Source organism: Erpetoichthys calabaricus, chromosome 3 (assembly GCF_900747795.2).
Source record: "Erpetoichthys calabaricus chromosome 3, fErpCal1.3, whole genome shotgun sequence".
Lineage (NCBI taxonomy): Eukaryota > Metazoa > Chordata > Cladistia > Polypteriformes > Polypteridae > Erpetoichthys > Erpetoichthys calabaricus.
Window position 1 is genome coordinate 120,886,759 of NC_041396.2, and position 17,984 is coordinate 120,904,742.

The 17,984-nt window shown below is 35.1% G+C and overlaps 1 protein-coding gene across 1 annotated transcript in view; it reads right to left on the minus strand.

Annotated features, from left to right (window-relative positions):
• LOC114649338 (protein cornichon homolog 3) overlaps positions 1–17,984 on the minus strand; it is a 101,620-nt gene that overhangs the window by 8,678 nt on the left and 74,958 nt on the right. Inside the window, exons 4-5 of the mRNA XM_051924701.1 lie at positions 2,659–2,771; positions 2,349–2,351 (exon numbers count right to left, since the gene is read on the minus strand). Of these exons, the coding sequence (XP_051780661.1) occupies positions 2,349–2,351; positions 2,659–2,771 (116 nt within the window). The remainder of the gene's footprint in view (positions 1–2,348; positions 2,352–2,658; positions 2,772–17,984) is intronic.

Genomic DNA, 17,984 nt, shown 5'->3' on the forward strand with positions numbered 1-17,984 from the left:
ATTACAACATGGCTTGAATAAAGACAAGAGTTTTATGGCCAGATATGAGGATTGTTTACATCTCTCAGAATGACAGACAACCTGTCTACAGAACCACATTGTTTTGAAAAACTCATTACAAACTTCAAAAGACTTTGTTGGGCAGTTATCTTATCCAAAGATCTTGACCATATATCGATCTTCTCTCTCTTGTTAAATTAACCCTAGCCTGAATGAATCTATTATTTTTTTACATTTAAGATATCTCATTTAAAGATTTACCAATGTTTCTTCTTGTCCTAGAGTGTGTATATAAACACAGGCAACTTCAGTATCTGTATTACATCTTGCCTGAAGAAGGGGCCTGAGTTGCCTCGAAAGCTTGCATATTGTAATCTTTTTAGTTAGCCAATAAAAGGTGTCATTTTGCTTGGCTTTTCTCTACATTCATAATGGCTAACATGGTACAACACCCTAGTACTATAGACATGTACATTAAAACACATTTTCAAATTTCAAAAATCTGACAACTATTGTAAATATCTGCAATTTTTATGAACACCCTGAATTAAGGCATCTTATGCTAATATAAACATTTTTAAAGTAACCTCTGTAGAACTTTTTGAAAAAAAATTGTTTTTGAAATAATCTCTCATTAAGGAGAAGCTTGGAATGTCATGTAAAAACATTAACTGTGGATAATGTATTACTGTGCAAATGAAAATTTGACAAGAAGTTAAAATATATTGTAGATTTTTTGAAAACTTAAAAGGAAATTTTAAATTTTCATGTCTTTTTAATTGAACTTATAAAGTAAGATGAAGAAGTTTTAAAAATTGACAAGCAATTAAATATATTTAAACAATTTTCCATTTATTATTAGAATAAATATCATCCTTATATTTGCCAAATAATTTTAACGATTGTTTCAGAACAAATAATATTTTTATTATATAAGGAACGTTCAAAAAGTTTACGCACTTTTGTATTTTTGTTGGAAATGGTTAAGGTGGGAAGAGTAATAATTGGCCATTAAAAAGTTGGTACGATGCTGGGAAAATTGCATCACAAAGGATGGTGACTATGTAGAAAACTGATGGAATTTGTTTTTGAAACTCTTAATAAAAAGAGTTAAAAAAATGCGGAAACTTTTTGAACATCCCTTGTATTATGTGTAACCTTTTATTGTCCTTTTCATGAATATTCATTATTTTTCATAAAATTTTTGGACTGAAAAAAGACAGCATGAAACATGGCATTGTCACAAGGCTCTACAGACATAACATATTCAATAAAATAGTCACACAAACACTGGACTATATAAAATATTAATCTTACACTGTTTTACATCTCATTCACTAATTCTTTTCAGTTCAAACTAAATAATTACCCACTACCATTAGTCACATGATTCTCATTTATTTGATACAAAAACTGAATCAGCACCTGCATGTAAATCACACAATTCTTGTTCACTTACGATTCTCAAACATAGTCTTATTTAATTATGCATTTTCACTATGTTGTCATGCTTTGTGCTTTCAAAAAGTTACTTGTTAAGTATTATTTTAGAGTGCCTAATATATAACGCATGTTATTATGTGTTACTTATTTAATTATATATTTGTGCTTCAAGATGACCCAGGGGAATAGACATTTTGTAATTTTTTTTGTTTTACTTTAAAGTCTCTTTTTTGTTGTTTTTTCATTCCAGCACCTATTTCAAACGAATTGATAAACTATAACTGGTTAATTTGAAAGAATCAAATCAGTAAAGTAAATTGAAATGCCCATCAATCTTATTTCCTAAATAAGTTTCCTTTCACCACAGTGACTCCTCCTCTTTCCGTATTTGCCAACTCATTGGACCAAATAGGTCTAACTGACATTATTAATAATAAATGATATGTTCAGAGTGCTACTTATGAAAAGATAAAAAGTTGCTAATACTTTTACCTATTAATTTGAAAATGGGCTTTGTATAGGATGTTCATGTATTTTTTAAATACTTTCACTCTATTCAAAATGAAACCTCCAGTTTATGAAACATATATTGCTCCTAACTTCTCTCTCCATTCTCAGTAAAAAGTAACTCTTAGAGTTCCACTGAATATACTGTGTTCACACAAGGAAGATATTAATGTACAAAGAAATGAATAAAAAAATCTGACATATTCATAAGAATTATGCCCATTAAACCCTTTAAAACCCATCCTGGTGTTCCTTTGAGCTAAAGCCACAAAATCACTTTGGTGTTACGGGCAGCATTTGTGGGGTAAAGAAGTACCAGAGGAGAGCCCTTTCTACAGGCTTTATAGCTACCTAAATCCTCCTGTCCAGTTTAGCACTTCACTCAGTCATTCTTCCACCTACTTGACTTAAAAGGAGAACACAAACCCTTCCCTCTAATCAAGTACCCTGTGCTGCCACCTAACAGCCCCAAAGGCTTTATCCCACCTGTCGACAAGATATACTGTTTCCTAGTAGCCCCTGGCAAGCAGAAATATTCTGCTAGTGGCTTTGTTACTTTTTGTCTCTCAATGGCTTTTTATCTTTCTCAAGTAAGCAATCCATTGCTTTATAATATCTTGAAGGAGTCTTTCACACATAGAAACCATATTTCATTTGTGCACCTTGTTAAAAAACAAAAAGTACATAAATAGAGTAAAGTTGTCTTACCTCCAAAGGTTGTAGAATAGCAAGGGGACATTCAAACCAAGTGTTAGCCACTCTTGGGCACATACAAACATAATACAGAAAAGCCCATGGATGGAATACTCGGGTAGGACTAACTGTAACAAAAGAAAATTTTGAATAAGCTGACATGCAGAGTACATTTTTCACATGATATCTTGAAAATGAAAGTACTCTATTGCAATTCATGTTATCATTATTGTGTTCTCATATAAATATGTCACACACCTGAAATCTTGTGAAGCCAACCTTATTGCCATCCTGTATCTTGAATGATAAAGTATTTAATTCTGGTCTGTGAATGTGTATGCCTACACTAAAGTTTTTACTTGAAGTATCGTTAGTGAAACCCAAGCCATGCCAGAGTAATGCAATCTTTGCTTTGTGCTCTAAGATCCTAGCCAATGAATACATTTTTATCACTTTTTTTTTTGCTTTTTTTTTTTACTTTACTTTATAATTAAACCACTGGTTTTCTCAACATTCAGTCCACAGGGCACCCTGTTGCTACAGTTTTTTGTTCCAATGAGTTTCTCAATCAGTCAGTCACTCATTGTTACATTTAAATGATCTCATTGTTTAATAGATGATTGTTTAATTGTTTATTTAGCATTTTTTCTTTTATTTTGCATTTAGAAAAGTACAGTATTGTCAGGTTTACACTTAAAGCAAAATTTAAGACATCTTTGTATGTTTTTTGTATTTTTAAATGCTTACTTTTTTATTTGAGTTTTCTTAATTGTATCTGTATACATGTTATACCCTGTATACGTTGAGCAGATCAGACACCAGCACAAATGACTCCGAAAGGAGCAACTACAGTATATCAGTGTTACCCACTTGTGTGCTTATCAGTGTATAATTGTCTAAATAACCAGAACATTAAAACATAAAAAAATATTTAAAAGGAGAAATAAATACATTATTGCTTCATTAAGTACAAATATAGTATAACCAGTCCATAATTTCCAAATGGTTGTAAAAAAACATAGAAACTGTGAAATAACTGCTTGCTTAATTAAGGTTGAAGTCCAGTTAAGAGAAGAAGTGGGTTGGGAGAAAAACCGCCAGCCACAGTGGACTCTGAGGTCTGAACATTAAGAAGCACTGAGTTTCTCTACATGACATCAGACAATCGGCACAGCTGGCATTTACTTGTTAATAAAGTTAGGTATATACTGAACTTATTCATAGTCTGTTTCATTCTTTGTTACAAAATTTTTCCATAATTGTTTTCTAGGGCATCCTGTAAAATAAAGTTGCTATATGTCATAATATGATTTCTGTGAGCAATCTAAGAGGCATTCAGGTCAAATAATGCAATATGCATGTTTTGCTCTAAGCCAACATCCACAAAGCCATTTACTCAGGTATTAAGGATTCTTAGTTAAACTAACATCAAGATCATGTTAGGTGAAACCATTGATGCATATAAATAAGTGTCTAGAATGATATGCTGAAAAAAGATATAAAACAATAACTTAAAGGAACTTTTTCAGCCATGACATTTCTTCTAGTCCATCAGTCAATTAAGATTAATATTGGCTGTTTGTTCCACATGCAATGATACTGGTACCACTTTCATACATCCTATTTACTTCTCGGTCACTTTTTGTTTATGTTTTAATTACAATTACATGTGTATATGTATATACTGTATGTATGTGTACCTTTTTTTAACATCATACCCTTGGTTTATTGCATTAGGGCTTACTATATTTATCCAGGTCTACTGTTTAACATCATTCCTTGGGTTTACTCTCTCAAGAATTTTTAAGATTATATTTTATACTTATGCTTATAGTATTTGGACTGTATTGTTAATAGATATTTCTATTTTGCTCCTTATAAGCTGCTGCTGGGGGGGGGGGGGCTTGTTTTGGATGTGCTCTGTCTCTAGGTATGTCAGAGGACTGCTACTTTGTGAAGTCTGGTCTAGCCTCACGATGGGGGATATTAGGCTTCATGGCAATAACTCCTGAGAAAACTAGAAATTAAGGTCAAAGCTGTCTTATTTTAAGTTAAGACTGCAAGATGACAGTAAAAGCTCAGAAGCAAGACCTTCATGACCAAACAGTTAACCTTGTGAGATGGAATGTTAAAGGGCTGAATCATGAATTAAAGACAAAGAAAGTATTCTCTCACCTAACAGGTCTAAACTCCAAAATAGCATTTTTTACAGGAGACCCACTTATTAAGCAAGGTACAGGGACTGTACAATTTACAGGGACTTTAGGCTGCACAGGGACTGGACTGGCCAAATATTCTGTTCCAGCTTTACAAAGAAAACTAGAGGTGTGGAATTCTTATACATAGAACAATAACATTTGTAGTAACATATGTAGATATGTAGTATCTGATCCTGAAGGGACATACAGTATGTGATTGTCATAGGTAAATTATTTAACTGTAAAGTGATTTTGATAAATATCTACACAGTCTAGGGACTTTAATTGTGTTTTAAATCCATACCTAGATAAGTCTCCGGCTGCAGGGACAATGATGTCTAACACCGCAAAACCAATTACACAGTTTGTAACTGATCACAACTTATCAGACCCCTGAAGATTTTAAACCCAAACTCAAGAGCATATTCCTTCTACTCACCAGTGCATTACTACTACATAAGAATTGATTAATTTTTCAAACAATTTTTTATAGATAATAATTTCTTGCCTACGATTAAATCTTGTAAGTATGACGCTATTGTTATTTCTGACCATGCTCCTCTCATCATGGAGCTAAAATCACTATGCCCCACATACTGTACTTATCTTGCAGGTGGCATCTTAACCCACTCTTATTAGCAGAAGAGAACTGTACAGAATTTATAAGCAAATAGATTTTTTAAGAGACAAATACAACCTCGGAGGTTTCTGCAGGAATACTCTGGGAAACTGTGAAGGCTTTCTTAAGAGGACAAATTATCTGTTATCTTACCCAAAAAAATAAATTGGAAACCAAGAAGGTATCAGAGCTAATCAGTGAAATTTCTAGAATAGATCAAGAACATGCCAGGTGTCCAAATGAAGCATTTAACAGGAAAAGACATGCGCTGCATTCAGAACTCAACCTCTTGACAACTAAAGAAACAGAACAACTCATTTTTAAATCATGACATCATTACTATGAACATGGAGAGAATGCCAATAAGATGTTAGCTCAGCAAATCCACAAGCAGGAAGCTCGCAATGTAATCCCAGCAATTACCAACACAAATTGAGATAAAATCATTGATCATAAAAAAATCATGCACACATTTAGAGACTACTATAATTCCTTATATTCTACTGAGCTTAAAGAAGATAAGACACAACCTAATGCATCTCTGGATGCATTACAGATACCACAACTAGATACTCTCAGTGCAGAGGAACTGGATAAACCTCTGGCACTATCAGAATTACAAGATATATGCTATACACTCACTTCAGATTGGGAAAGCAGCAGGCCCTGATCGCTACCCTGCCAAATTTTATAAAAAATTCTCAATTAAGCTAGCTCCTCTTTTATTAGCAACATTTACAGAAGCTAGAGATAATAAAATTCTACCTCAAACTTTTCATCAAGCTCTAATTACCATCTTTCTTAGACAAAATAACGACTTATTACAATGTGCATCATACAGACCAATCTCACTTTTGAATAACGATGTAAAGATACTTTCCAAAGTCCTTGCGAGAAGGATTGAGAAAGTTCTTCCTTCGGTAATATCACAAGACCAAACTGGATTTATTGAAGACAGACACTTAGCTTCCAATCTTCGATGCCTGTTTAATGGTGATATATTCGCCCACAAAGTCAAACGCCCCAGAGATATTATTAGAATTGGATGCAGAAAAACCATTTGATATGGTTGAATGGAACTACCTTTTTACCATATTGGAGAAATATGGGCTTGGCCTGAACATCTGTGCATGGATCAAACTACTATATACTTGCCCAGAAGCTTCACTTTGTATTAACAACATTAATTCAAACTACTTTAAATTATAACGGTGTACTAGACAAGGATGTCCCTTGTCACCACTGGTGTTTGCAATCACCATTGAACCACTGGCTGCTCACTGTCAAAATGCTTATGAGATAAAGGGGATTATCAGAGAAAGAGTTGAACAGAAAACTTCTCTATATGCAGATGATATGGTACTGTATATATCTGAGCCACAAAATACTGTGCCTGCAGTGCTTATGGAATTTGAAAAGATTTCTGGTCTCAGAATTAATTTGAACAAAAGTGTGCTCTTTCCAGTGAATTCTCAAGCACACAAAATTAGATTGGACACTGTCCCTTTTATCATCGCAGATCAGTTTAAATACCTAGGGGTAAACATCACGAGTAGACATAAAGCTCTTTATCAACAAAATTTTGCTGTCTGCATGGAAAAAACTTAAGCAGGACTTGCATAGATGGTCTACCCTTCATCTCACTTTAGCTGGAAGAATTAACATTGTCAAGATGAATATCCTTCCTAAGCTTCTTTATCTATTTCAAAACATTCCAAAATATAAATTATTTTTAAAGAAATTAGAATCAACCATAACCTCATTTATTTGGAATTCAAAACGTCCAAATATCCAAAAGGCGACCCTACAAAGACCTAAGGAAAAAGGAGGCTTGGCTTTACGTAACTTTCTATTTTATTACTGGGCGGCTAATATACAAACTATAAAAACCTGGACATTGACACAAATAGGTGAGCAGACACAGGCTTGGTCCGCAATAGAAATTAAAATCCTGCAGTACTTCTTTATATTCCTTGTTTTGTACACCAATAAGTACAAGTCATCACCAATATACTAACAACCCAATAGTGCTTCACTCACACAGAATATGGAAAGAATGTAGGAAGTATTTTAAGATAGAGAAGCTTTTATCTGTGGCACCTCTGCATGATAACTACCATCTCATATGTACACAGTTTTTGTCCTTGGGTGTGTGGGAACTATTAACATTTGAATTTGATGATCGTATATAGCACGGAACTGACCTCTCTGTACTGTTCTGTCCTCTGCATCTCCTGGAGTACTAAAGAAACACCACCCTGCACCAAAATGTGGAGACTGGGCAAGATCGGGAAAAAAAAAAAACGCAGTCAATAGCTACAACCCCATGAAGGTATGTGAATGAATATAATGTTGCATTAGTGCAACAATGTTTTCCGTAATGTACTATACAGGTCATAAAATGAATTATTCCAAATGTCATATATACCTATGTCTCTCTTTTTTGTCAGTGCGGCTTTGACATCATAGACCAGAAGGTGCATACTAATTCAGCGTGAGCAGGAACATCTCAAGAATAAAACTGAATAAAAAAAAAAATTCACATCCACAATCATTCTCAGTCATGCACACCACTCACACACACGTCCACAGTTTTTCCAGTCCCAGTCTCGTTCACACACAAGATCTGACACTGTTTTCAAATAAAGAGGTGGGATAACAAAACAAGTTTGTTTGTTATTCCACGTCTTTATTTGAAAATGGCTCCAGATTGGGGTGTGGTCGGTTGTGGGAGCGTGAACGTGAGTGAGAGAATAAAACTGAAAAACACTAACTTTGACAAATACTATAAATTTGCATCAGCTGTTAAGACGCAAATCAAATGAATGTTTTTATTGTATATTATTAACAATAAGAGCTGTGCACTGCTCAAAGTGGTAAATTTGTGAAGGAGCTGATATCGAACCCACGACCTCCCCGTTGTTGCGGATTCTTTAGCTAAAACTCCCTAAACTGTTTCCCATTCATTCTCTATGGTAGTGCTATACCCATAACTGATGTGATCTATTTTCCACCACTTCCATTTTGGGGGGCACTGTTCTGAGCTTTTCGCCGCTCTGCCTGTCTGCCTGCCTGCCTGCAGCATCTGCCTTCATAGATGTGCTGGGCCGTTTTTCTTTTTTTTTTCTTAAGTAAATTACTTCTGTTGATTAATTCATGCTTTCATTAATTATAGCTAATACTGTGGTCTAGTGACTTCTCTGTCTGCCTATTATGTACTGCCTTCCCTATCTATCTATGGATCTATATAGTGCCTTTCACATCTATCTCCATGCTCACTGCCTGCTTGCCTGCGTGCAGCGTCTCTCAATTGATTTATGATTTATTTCTTTTTTACATAAATCATGAAATAAAACTACTATGTAGCTAATACTGTTATCTGTCTAATGCCATCTCTGTCAGTCATATACCGCCTTCCCTGTTTTTTCTGACAGTTTCATCTATCTATAGTGCCTTCCCGATGTATATGTCTATGTAGCGCCTTTTAAATCTATCTCTGCTCTCACTGACTACTTGAACATGGTCTAATTGAGGAAAACATTGCACGTGTTTTTGGGTGCAAGACACATCACAATATATTTTTTTGGTGGGGACCCCAGGAATGCACCCAGCCTTTGCCCGACTTTGCCACACTCACAAAGACACAGTTGAACGCAGATTAAATCAAAAATAATGTGGTAAATTAAATAAAATAAGAAAACAAACAACAGTTAAATGGTAAACCCTCCCTACACCTCTATGGCAATGACCAATAGTAGTACAATAACAAACACCTAACAATAAACATTCACGACAACGTCCAAAACACAGTCCAAAAGTAGCGGCAACATATGATGATGGATGGTGATGTGAAAATCCTGTGAAGATTCACTGTAAGCAATGTAAAACTTGTATTCTTGGTCTCCTGCTGCGACATGGGATAAGGTGATCAGGAGCACTTCCTCTGATGAAGACGTGTTCAATCTATATTCATACCAGGTGTACGAATATTTATTTCACTCACTGAAGATACAAATGCAAAGTACAGAAATGTAAAAACAACATGGTATTAATTAAAGCATAATAATACCAACAGAAGAAAATATAATAGAAAATAAGACAGCAAAAGTCTAGATATAGTGTTTGGAAATCTTGCTGAAAACTGTCAATGTCAAGGGTGAATGTTGTCTGAGGCTATTTAATTTAGCAATTGGCATGATGTTCAAATTATATGGTCTCTTTATCTCTCTTTTTTTAACTTATTTTGGTCTCTGATGTCGGTTCCTATGTCATCACTATGCTGTCCTGTCCATTATTTATGTTTAAATTCTATGTTGGACTCTGAGACGTGATGTTACATGCATTTGATTGGCTAGCTGTCCTTGTGATGGATAATTCTGCACATAGTCTTTGATCATGTGCATGAATTGCACTGCTTTACATTCTCAAGTTACAAACTGACTGAAACAACTTTGATCCTGTGGCATCCACACTTTTTTCTTCTCCCTCTACCATTAAGTTTGTAACGGTCGTCTGGAATATGTACAGGTAAGTGTGCCACTGTGAGTGTGCACCTTTCCTCACTGCTGTTATTGGTGCAATGGCTTAATTTGTAAGGCAGGCGAATGGTACATGGGGAGGGGAGCACCTGGCTTGGAGGGCCCAACAAACTGTAAGGGAATGAGGAGCCAACAGTATGTAGATGGGTGGCGGGAAAAAAGGAGAGAAGAAGCGCAGAGCCAAGAGAGAAGCGGACACCATAAAAGGAAAAGGCAAGAGGGAAAGAGATTGACACTGCATGGAAAACGTCAGGTGAACCGGCGTTCATTTTAGGACAAATTATTTTTCCTTTCTTCTGAAGGTATTTGGGAGTGGACCTGACGGCCAGCACAAGGGATTGTTGATCTGTACATTTTCCGAAACTGGAGGTATGGTTCGGCGCATCATTCCCCACCGCAGACTGAGATAGTCATCCCTTACAGAGTAATATTTAAAGGACTACGAATACATTATTTTTTTCTTTTTCTCTTTCTCAAATTTATGTATTAGTGGTGTATGTGTTTAAGTGTTTTGTGCCTTGATTTGTGTTGGGTGGGAAGTGCTGCAGCACGTCAATATGTATATAGGGGTTTTTGTTGCAGTAAGTGTGTGAAATTTCTTCCAATAATCATTTTTACCTTAACTCTGCATTCACTGGTATGTTTCTGTCTTTGGGGTGGTGTACTAGGAAAGTAGTGTTGGTCACTCGCACCCTGGATTATTATTTTTTTTTCTTTCTTTGCTGCCGCTCTAGGAGGGTAACGCATATTGTAATCATGCCGGCTCTAGGAGCGATACAAGTTATGAACTGACTAAAACATGCATTAAAGATAAAAAACACTGGTACAATATTGGAAGAATATATAACAGAGAATGCTTGCATGTACATTGCCATAGGGCTGTAAATTAGTTTATCATGGTTCATTTGAGAAAAATAAAAATCTAATATAAGAAGTCTGCATTTTCAAAATAGATGATTTTATACTCCAGGACAGTTGATAAGAAAACCATTCTACTTTAAAAAAAAATGATTAAGGTGTTTAAAATAGTTTTAACTAACTAATAACTATAAAACTAGGGCAAACATACATAAGATGATAAAAAAGTTTTCAAAAGATATTGTCTTAAACATTAAGAGTTCAAATGTGTGCTTAATAGAAACCAACACTAATAGTAAGTGACCAATACCAAAAAAAATCTCTACTTTTCATTATGAAAAGACCATAAGATAGCAGAAAAATGAACTGGAAATCTGGAGAAAAGTGACAGAGTTGTAGGGAGACAAAAAGACAAAAGTGTTGAATATACCAATAGAGGAGTTAAACAGAGACACAGGTATGGATCACTCAGTTTAAACATTTATTTAGAGTAAGACAAGGATTGTGTTTATGGGGTTCTACTTATCTGTAGAATGATGTGTGAAAATTATATGATTTTTCCTGATGCCTTGTTCATTTGCAAGTTACTGGATATTGCTTATTTTAAGATACATAAACTAAACTACATATCATGTGTAACTTTTGCTTCTATGAAGCTGGCACTGAAGCTCAGTTCTGTAAGGAAATATCAATTACTTCAATATTTGCTGTTACCCAAGAGAATCTGAAGTTATTTATTTTAAAGATTAAAAATGAAATTTGAATGTGTTACTAAAAGGAGTTTGTCTCTGATACAGAGATTTTTGTTGCTGAATCTTTGTAATCTGCATTTACAATTCTCAGTGGAGAAAAATATTGAATAGTTGCTGTACTTAAGTTACCTCAATCAAAAGAAAGTAGGTAAGCTATCTTTTTATTTTTTGCAGCCATTTTGTTTACAGTTTCCAGGGCTGTTGTCAATCATGTGACATGATGTTTTGTTTAGTTCCCTGCAATAAGAGACCAGATTCAGTATCCCAGCTTTTGAATAAATACTTAAAAAGTTTTGCTGAAATTTCTCATGATTTGTCATTTTTCTTTTGATTATAGAAATTCCTCCAACTGGGTCCTGACTTTTTTCCATCAGTTTGTGTTCCTTTTAACTTCTGATTTACCTCAATTTTTTGGTTCAGCTTGCTTGCTGCTTAAGGTGGGTTTTGCCTTTTCCTTTAACCCTTTATTTAACTGGTCATTTTCCACTCAGTAAATAAGTGTGAACCACACTAAGGCAAGTATAAAGTGCAGCTATCCGAAGCCAATACTTGCTATAGGATTATCATTGCCTTCAAAATATAATGATACTGTTGCTGTGGACCTAAACTTGATCTAAAAGCATTGGTTTTGCTCATAAAAAATTATAACTTCATGATGGCAAAGAAACTTACAGAAATTATGAAGCAGTTCATTTGATCATAACTCAAGGGTTGCCAAAGATATTTTATAGAAGTAATGGAGGGACATTTAACAATGAATAAAATACAGATGATTGAAAATGACAACATTGAAACAAAAACAACAGTACCAAACACTGTATGTAGTAATGGACTCCTACAAATTCACAATCAAACAGGGATGGAAATTCTATTGAAAGTAAAGAAAAGCACTGTAAGTGATCAGCAAGCCATCCTACACATTACATATTTATAGCTCATGGCAGCTTGTTTGGACAAAATCTAAACCTAAATTCTGTTTTGGTTGACAAGCCCCCAGTACTTAATTGGTACCACAGTCAGAGCCTGGGTTAGACATACTGTGCGGCCAATTCCATCTGATTATCAGAAAAGCATATAATAAACAACTACGAGTGCTATATCACAAGTTGCCTGCAACATTCATCCTTGACATCTTTACTTTCACATAAGCTTTTTCTAAAGACTATATATATCCAGACTTTGCTATCCATATTTTCTTTTATGCTTTTCTCTACTGTTATTATTATTATTCATGTAATAAATACCACACTTCTTTTAACTTTCTATACTTTGTCTTCATATTTAGAGTAATTGAAGTAATAAGGTAAATTTCTTTGAGCACCTGAAGCAGTGCGTAAGTGCCATATGATCCAAGCTGCAAGGTTTATCGAGCTGCGGACGAAGAGCTCTGTCCAGTAATGAACAGTGCGTTAAAGTAAAACATTCACTGGTTGATAAATGGCCTATAGCCAGGGTTGTTGAGTCTTTGTATGCTTGACTATATTCTTGGAGACCAAAGGTAATATTTAGGTCTGACATATATCTAAGACAATGCACGTTGTTCAAGCCTATGATAAGTAAGTCTCTTGAGTACTAGGGAAAGAGGACTATGCATGTATTATTCATATGGTACTTGTGTGGGTTAAAGTGCCTGGGAATAATGTGCATGTGTATAAGTCTTACGTACGGTACTTGTATGGTTAAGGTCTCTGTGTATGCATATATCTATGTATGTGTTTGTTAATCTTAAAGTGCAACAGTTGACCAACCCGGTAACGAATTTGATGAGTACACTTACCCTTAATGAAAATAGGTAAAGGGTAAGTAGAGGGAATTACCATGATAACACACCTATCAATCTCTTAGCAAAAGAAATCAATGCAAAGCCTAAAATAATGGAGGACAAATGCCCAACATAGGGATATAAATATAAAATTGCTCTTACAAACTCAGAAAGTTGCAAGAATAACAGGACTTGTGTTAGCATGCATTTTTTGAAGGATATGAAGTCTGAAATTTAAATGTATGTTATTATTTTTGTGAGAAATTGTGAGAACTTTTAAGAAATTACAGAAGTTATAAATTTTTATTTCTTTAATTTTCTAGCCCAGTTATGAATTCAGCGATAAATGACATGGTCGAAGCTTTCGATATGCATGGACTAAGAAATATGGCATTATTGACAGAAACAGCAAATCATTGTGCCTATTGTGTCAAGCATGAAATGTAACAAGACATTTTGAAATAAAATTTCAGTGACTTTTGGAGCAGCTACACCGCAATGAGTGTCAATCAAATAACTTCCTTAAATTTTTAAGAGGCCCTACAAATTTAAAATCAGCAAGTTTCAGCATTGCTCAGTCCATACTTCAACATAGAAAGGCCCTCAGTGAAGGAAAGGTTATTAAAAAACTCTTCTAAAATATACACAATTTTAATTTCAAAATATGTAAAATAAAGATGCTATTATTAAACGTATTTCTGATTTACTGCTCAGACAGAGTGATAACAATGGTCTCCAACGTATAAAATCAATTAAAAGGAAAACTTAAATAACTGTAAATATTTTTTGATTTGTCTTGATGAAACTACTGGTTTCACCTCATCAGCTCAGTTGACCATCATTGCTATATTTTTTCCAATGGTAACACAATGAGACAAGAGCTGTTAATGCTAGAAACAGTGCCAATAAGTACATCAGGGAACCAAACATGCAACATTGTTCTAAAAATGTCCTGTGACTTAAGCATTAATAAGTCTAAAGTTGTAACTGTGTTGACAGATGGGGCACACAATATGGTGGGAAAAAAGGTCGGATTTGTGAAACTGTTTATGGAAGCTATTGGATATCCACTTGTGCCCTTTCAATGCATTATCCACCAGGGGGTGTTGTGTGCCAAGGTAGGATTTGGAGAACTACATGATGTAATGACAGCTTTTAAGCCATTGCCTAAAACAACTAGCTTGTATCCAATGATTTTAAATAACTATTGACCAATTTCCAATCTTTCTTTTATGTCTAAATTACTTGAAAGGGCTGTCGCTGATCAACTAAATGCCTACTTGTGTAACAATAATCATTTTGACAAATTTCAATCCAGCTTTCGGTCCCTTCATTCTACAGAAACAGCTTTGACCAGAATAATCAATGATGTGCTGATCACTGTTGATTCATATCTGATGTCAGTGTTGCTGCTACTTGACTTAAGTGCTGCTTTTGACACCGTAGACCATGGCATACTTTTAAGCCGTTTGGAGAACTATATCGGCATCTAGAGGATGGTACTTTCATGGCTTCATTCTTATTTATCAAACAGAATTCAATATATAAGTGACAACAATGAAATTTCTGAATTTTCTGAAGTAAAGTTTGGTGTACCCCAGGGATCAGTTCTTGGCCCCATGCTTTTTCCATCTATATGCTTCCCCTTGGTGACATCATTTGTAAATATGCTGTTAATTTTCATTGTTACTCTAACGATACACAACTATATATGCCTGTAAAGCCAAATGACATTTCCTAACTGCTGAATTTAGAGGCATGTCTGTCAGAAATTAAAAAATGGATGAATATGCTCTTAAATGCTGATAAAACAGAATTATTGGTTGTTAGACAAGCCAAGTATGGACATCTGTGCGAGAACTTGAGTATTAATATTGATGGCTGCTCTATCTGTGAAAGTTCAGAATCTGATCCATTCTATCTCTGCTTGATGCTGAAACATTGATAGATGCATTTGTTTTATAGATGCGTTTGTTTTTTTCTAGACTTGATTCTTGTGTCTTCAGCTTGTTCAGAATTCTGAAGCTAGAATCTTGACAAAAACCAAACAATTTGAGCACATAGCACCTGTTCTAGCTTCCCTTCACTGGTTATCAGTTCAAGCAAGAGCTGATTTTAAAGTTTTTCTCTGGTATGTCCTCTTTGGTCTCTTAATGCTGGTCTATTGGTCATTCCCTCAGTTAAGAAAAAATCAGTTGGTTAAAGAGCACACTCTAGATTTCAGTCAGGTCTATCATCCTTGAAAGGTCCCTTATTATATTATTCCTTTGTTAAATACCATAACTTTTAATGTTATGTTATTTTATTCCAATTTTATTAGTCATTATTCATTTAACATTGATGCTGTTTTATTTTAATTTCTGTTTTATTTGCTTATTTTATATCATGTTTCATGTGTTCTTCTAACTTGTACAGTGTATTGGGACCATGCTGCATGGTGATTTTGCACTTTAAATAAAACTGATTGATTGATTGAGTTGTAACAAAAATAGCGAATGTAATACTGCTTGACCCCTTCACAAGCAAGAATTTTCTGTACTATTGTAGGAAGTTGAATTAACTTATAGTGGACTGTAGATTCACAGCAATGTGAGTTGGTTGAGCCGATGAAAAGTCTTTGAAAGATTTGTTATATGTTGAGAATAAAAATTTGGAATAGTTTTCCTCAGCTCGGTGATTGTACATGGGTCAACACACTGATGTTTTCTACAGATCACTTGATTCGTATGAATGAACTGAACTTAAAGTTACAAGAATTTGGCAAAACTATTGTCATTATATTTGAATACTTAAAAGGCTTTGAAGCTAAACTTCAAATTTTTAAATGAGATGTATTTTCCTTAACAAAAAAAAAATTTCGAGGAGATCAGCTGGGATGTGTAAAATCAAATGGAGTTCTTGCATATAAAGTAGCAGCACATTTTAAACTCAATAACTGATCAGTTTGGTAGAAGATTTAATCAGTTCAGAAGTTTTGCACAAGCAGCAAGAACCCTTCTATCCCATCTCCCACAAACGCAGCTCAAGTTGCAGAGAAGATTCTCAGAGCTAAAGTCTGTTTATCTGGGTGTGAGGTGCCTGGAATTGTAGAGGGTGTGACAGATAGAGGCACTGTCGACCTCTTGAACCCTCAGACCAGACTTCAGACATCGGATAAAAGTCCAAATAATGATTATTTATTATAATAATAGTGTGCACCAAGCACCACCACTCCACAATACTCCAATATAAATTGATAATCACAAATAAACAATCAATCCTCCACTCCCAGACGCTTAGCCACCCTGCCTCCCAACTCAGCTCGCCATCTGGGATCTCCCATCGTCCTTTTATAATCCCTGACCTGGAAGTGTTCTCAATCCTTCAGTCCATGTGACCTTGTATCAGTTCCGGGTCAGATAAAAAGTCCTTTTCTTCATCCCAGAAGCACGTCATTTCCTTTGTCGCCTTGCCTACGACGTACTTCTGGGTTATAGGGCACAAACAACTCTCTGGGCCTCCCTGCAGCATCATCTGTTGGCCCCTGTGGTATCCAGCAGGGCTGTAAAGGAAAACTCCATCGTCCATGATTCCCTGCTGGTATTTGGGGCACTTCCATGCCGCAGGGAGAGCTCCATCTGGCAGCCTGGGGGTGTTGGCTGGGGTGACAGGCCGGCCATATCCCTCAAGGGTAAATAATATATTGTCATTTGGAATGCATACATTTCATGTGTGTTACTTGTCTACAATGATCTATGTACGTAAATGTAGGATGGCAGGAATTATTGAACACATGACTAAAAATGAAGTGTTTTTCATATTTTAGTAATAGTTGATAAAATGTAGACATGAAGTGTATAATGTGTGAATACTTAATTTCAAATATCAAATAAACACTCTCACAAAAGGTACAAGTATAACAAAACAAGTGAGCTTTTATTCAAAAATACAACCAGAGAAAAAGAAATCAGGGTAGGGTACAATACCAACATGACCGCTTGGGTGGTACAGTGGTAAGAACTGCTGACTTATAATCAAGAGGTTCCTGGTTCGATTCCAGAAGCATCTGTTTTTTTGAGTAGTGAGCTGCTCTTATTATTACCATTATAGAATAAAAACATACATTTGATTTGAGTCTGAAACAGCCGGTATAAATTTATGGTACTTGCAAAAGTTAGCTTTTTTTTGTAATTCAATTTTATTTTCTCAGTCACGTTCATGCTCCCCCCCAACCTGACACTGCTAGTTTTCAAATAAAGATGTGCTATAAGATAGGTGAACTCAGATGAGGATGAGGATTCTACTTTGGAGAAAGAGAACAGAAGCCCTCCCCGTAAGAAATGTCCACTCACATATAAGAACAACGCAGCTCCACCAGGCGTAAAAGTGAAAGATTACACCATTTGGATGCAGCAACAGATTGGCAGTCATCCAGCCAGATGCATGTCCTTAAGTGAAACAGCAGGTCATACTGAGCTCGCCAAGGTATCGTGATTATGCTTTGTGATGGTCGTTTTATATAAAAAAAAATATATATATATTTTACTTATATAAAAGCCACATCAAATGTTATATACCTATTTACCTTGATTTATTTACGTATCTTCCTACAGTGTAAAGTCACAAGTAGACTGC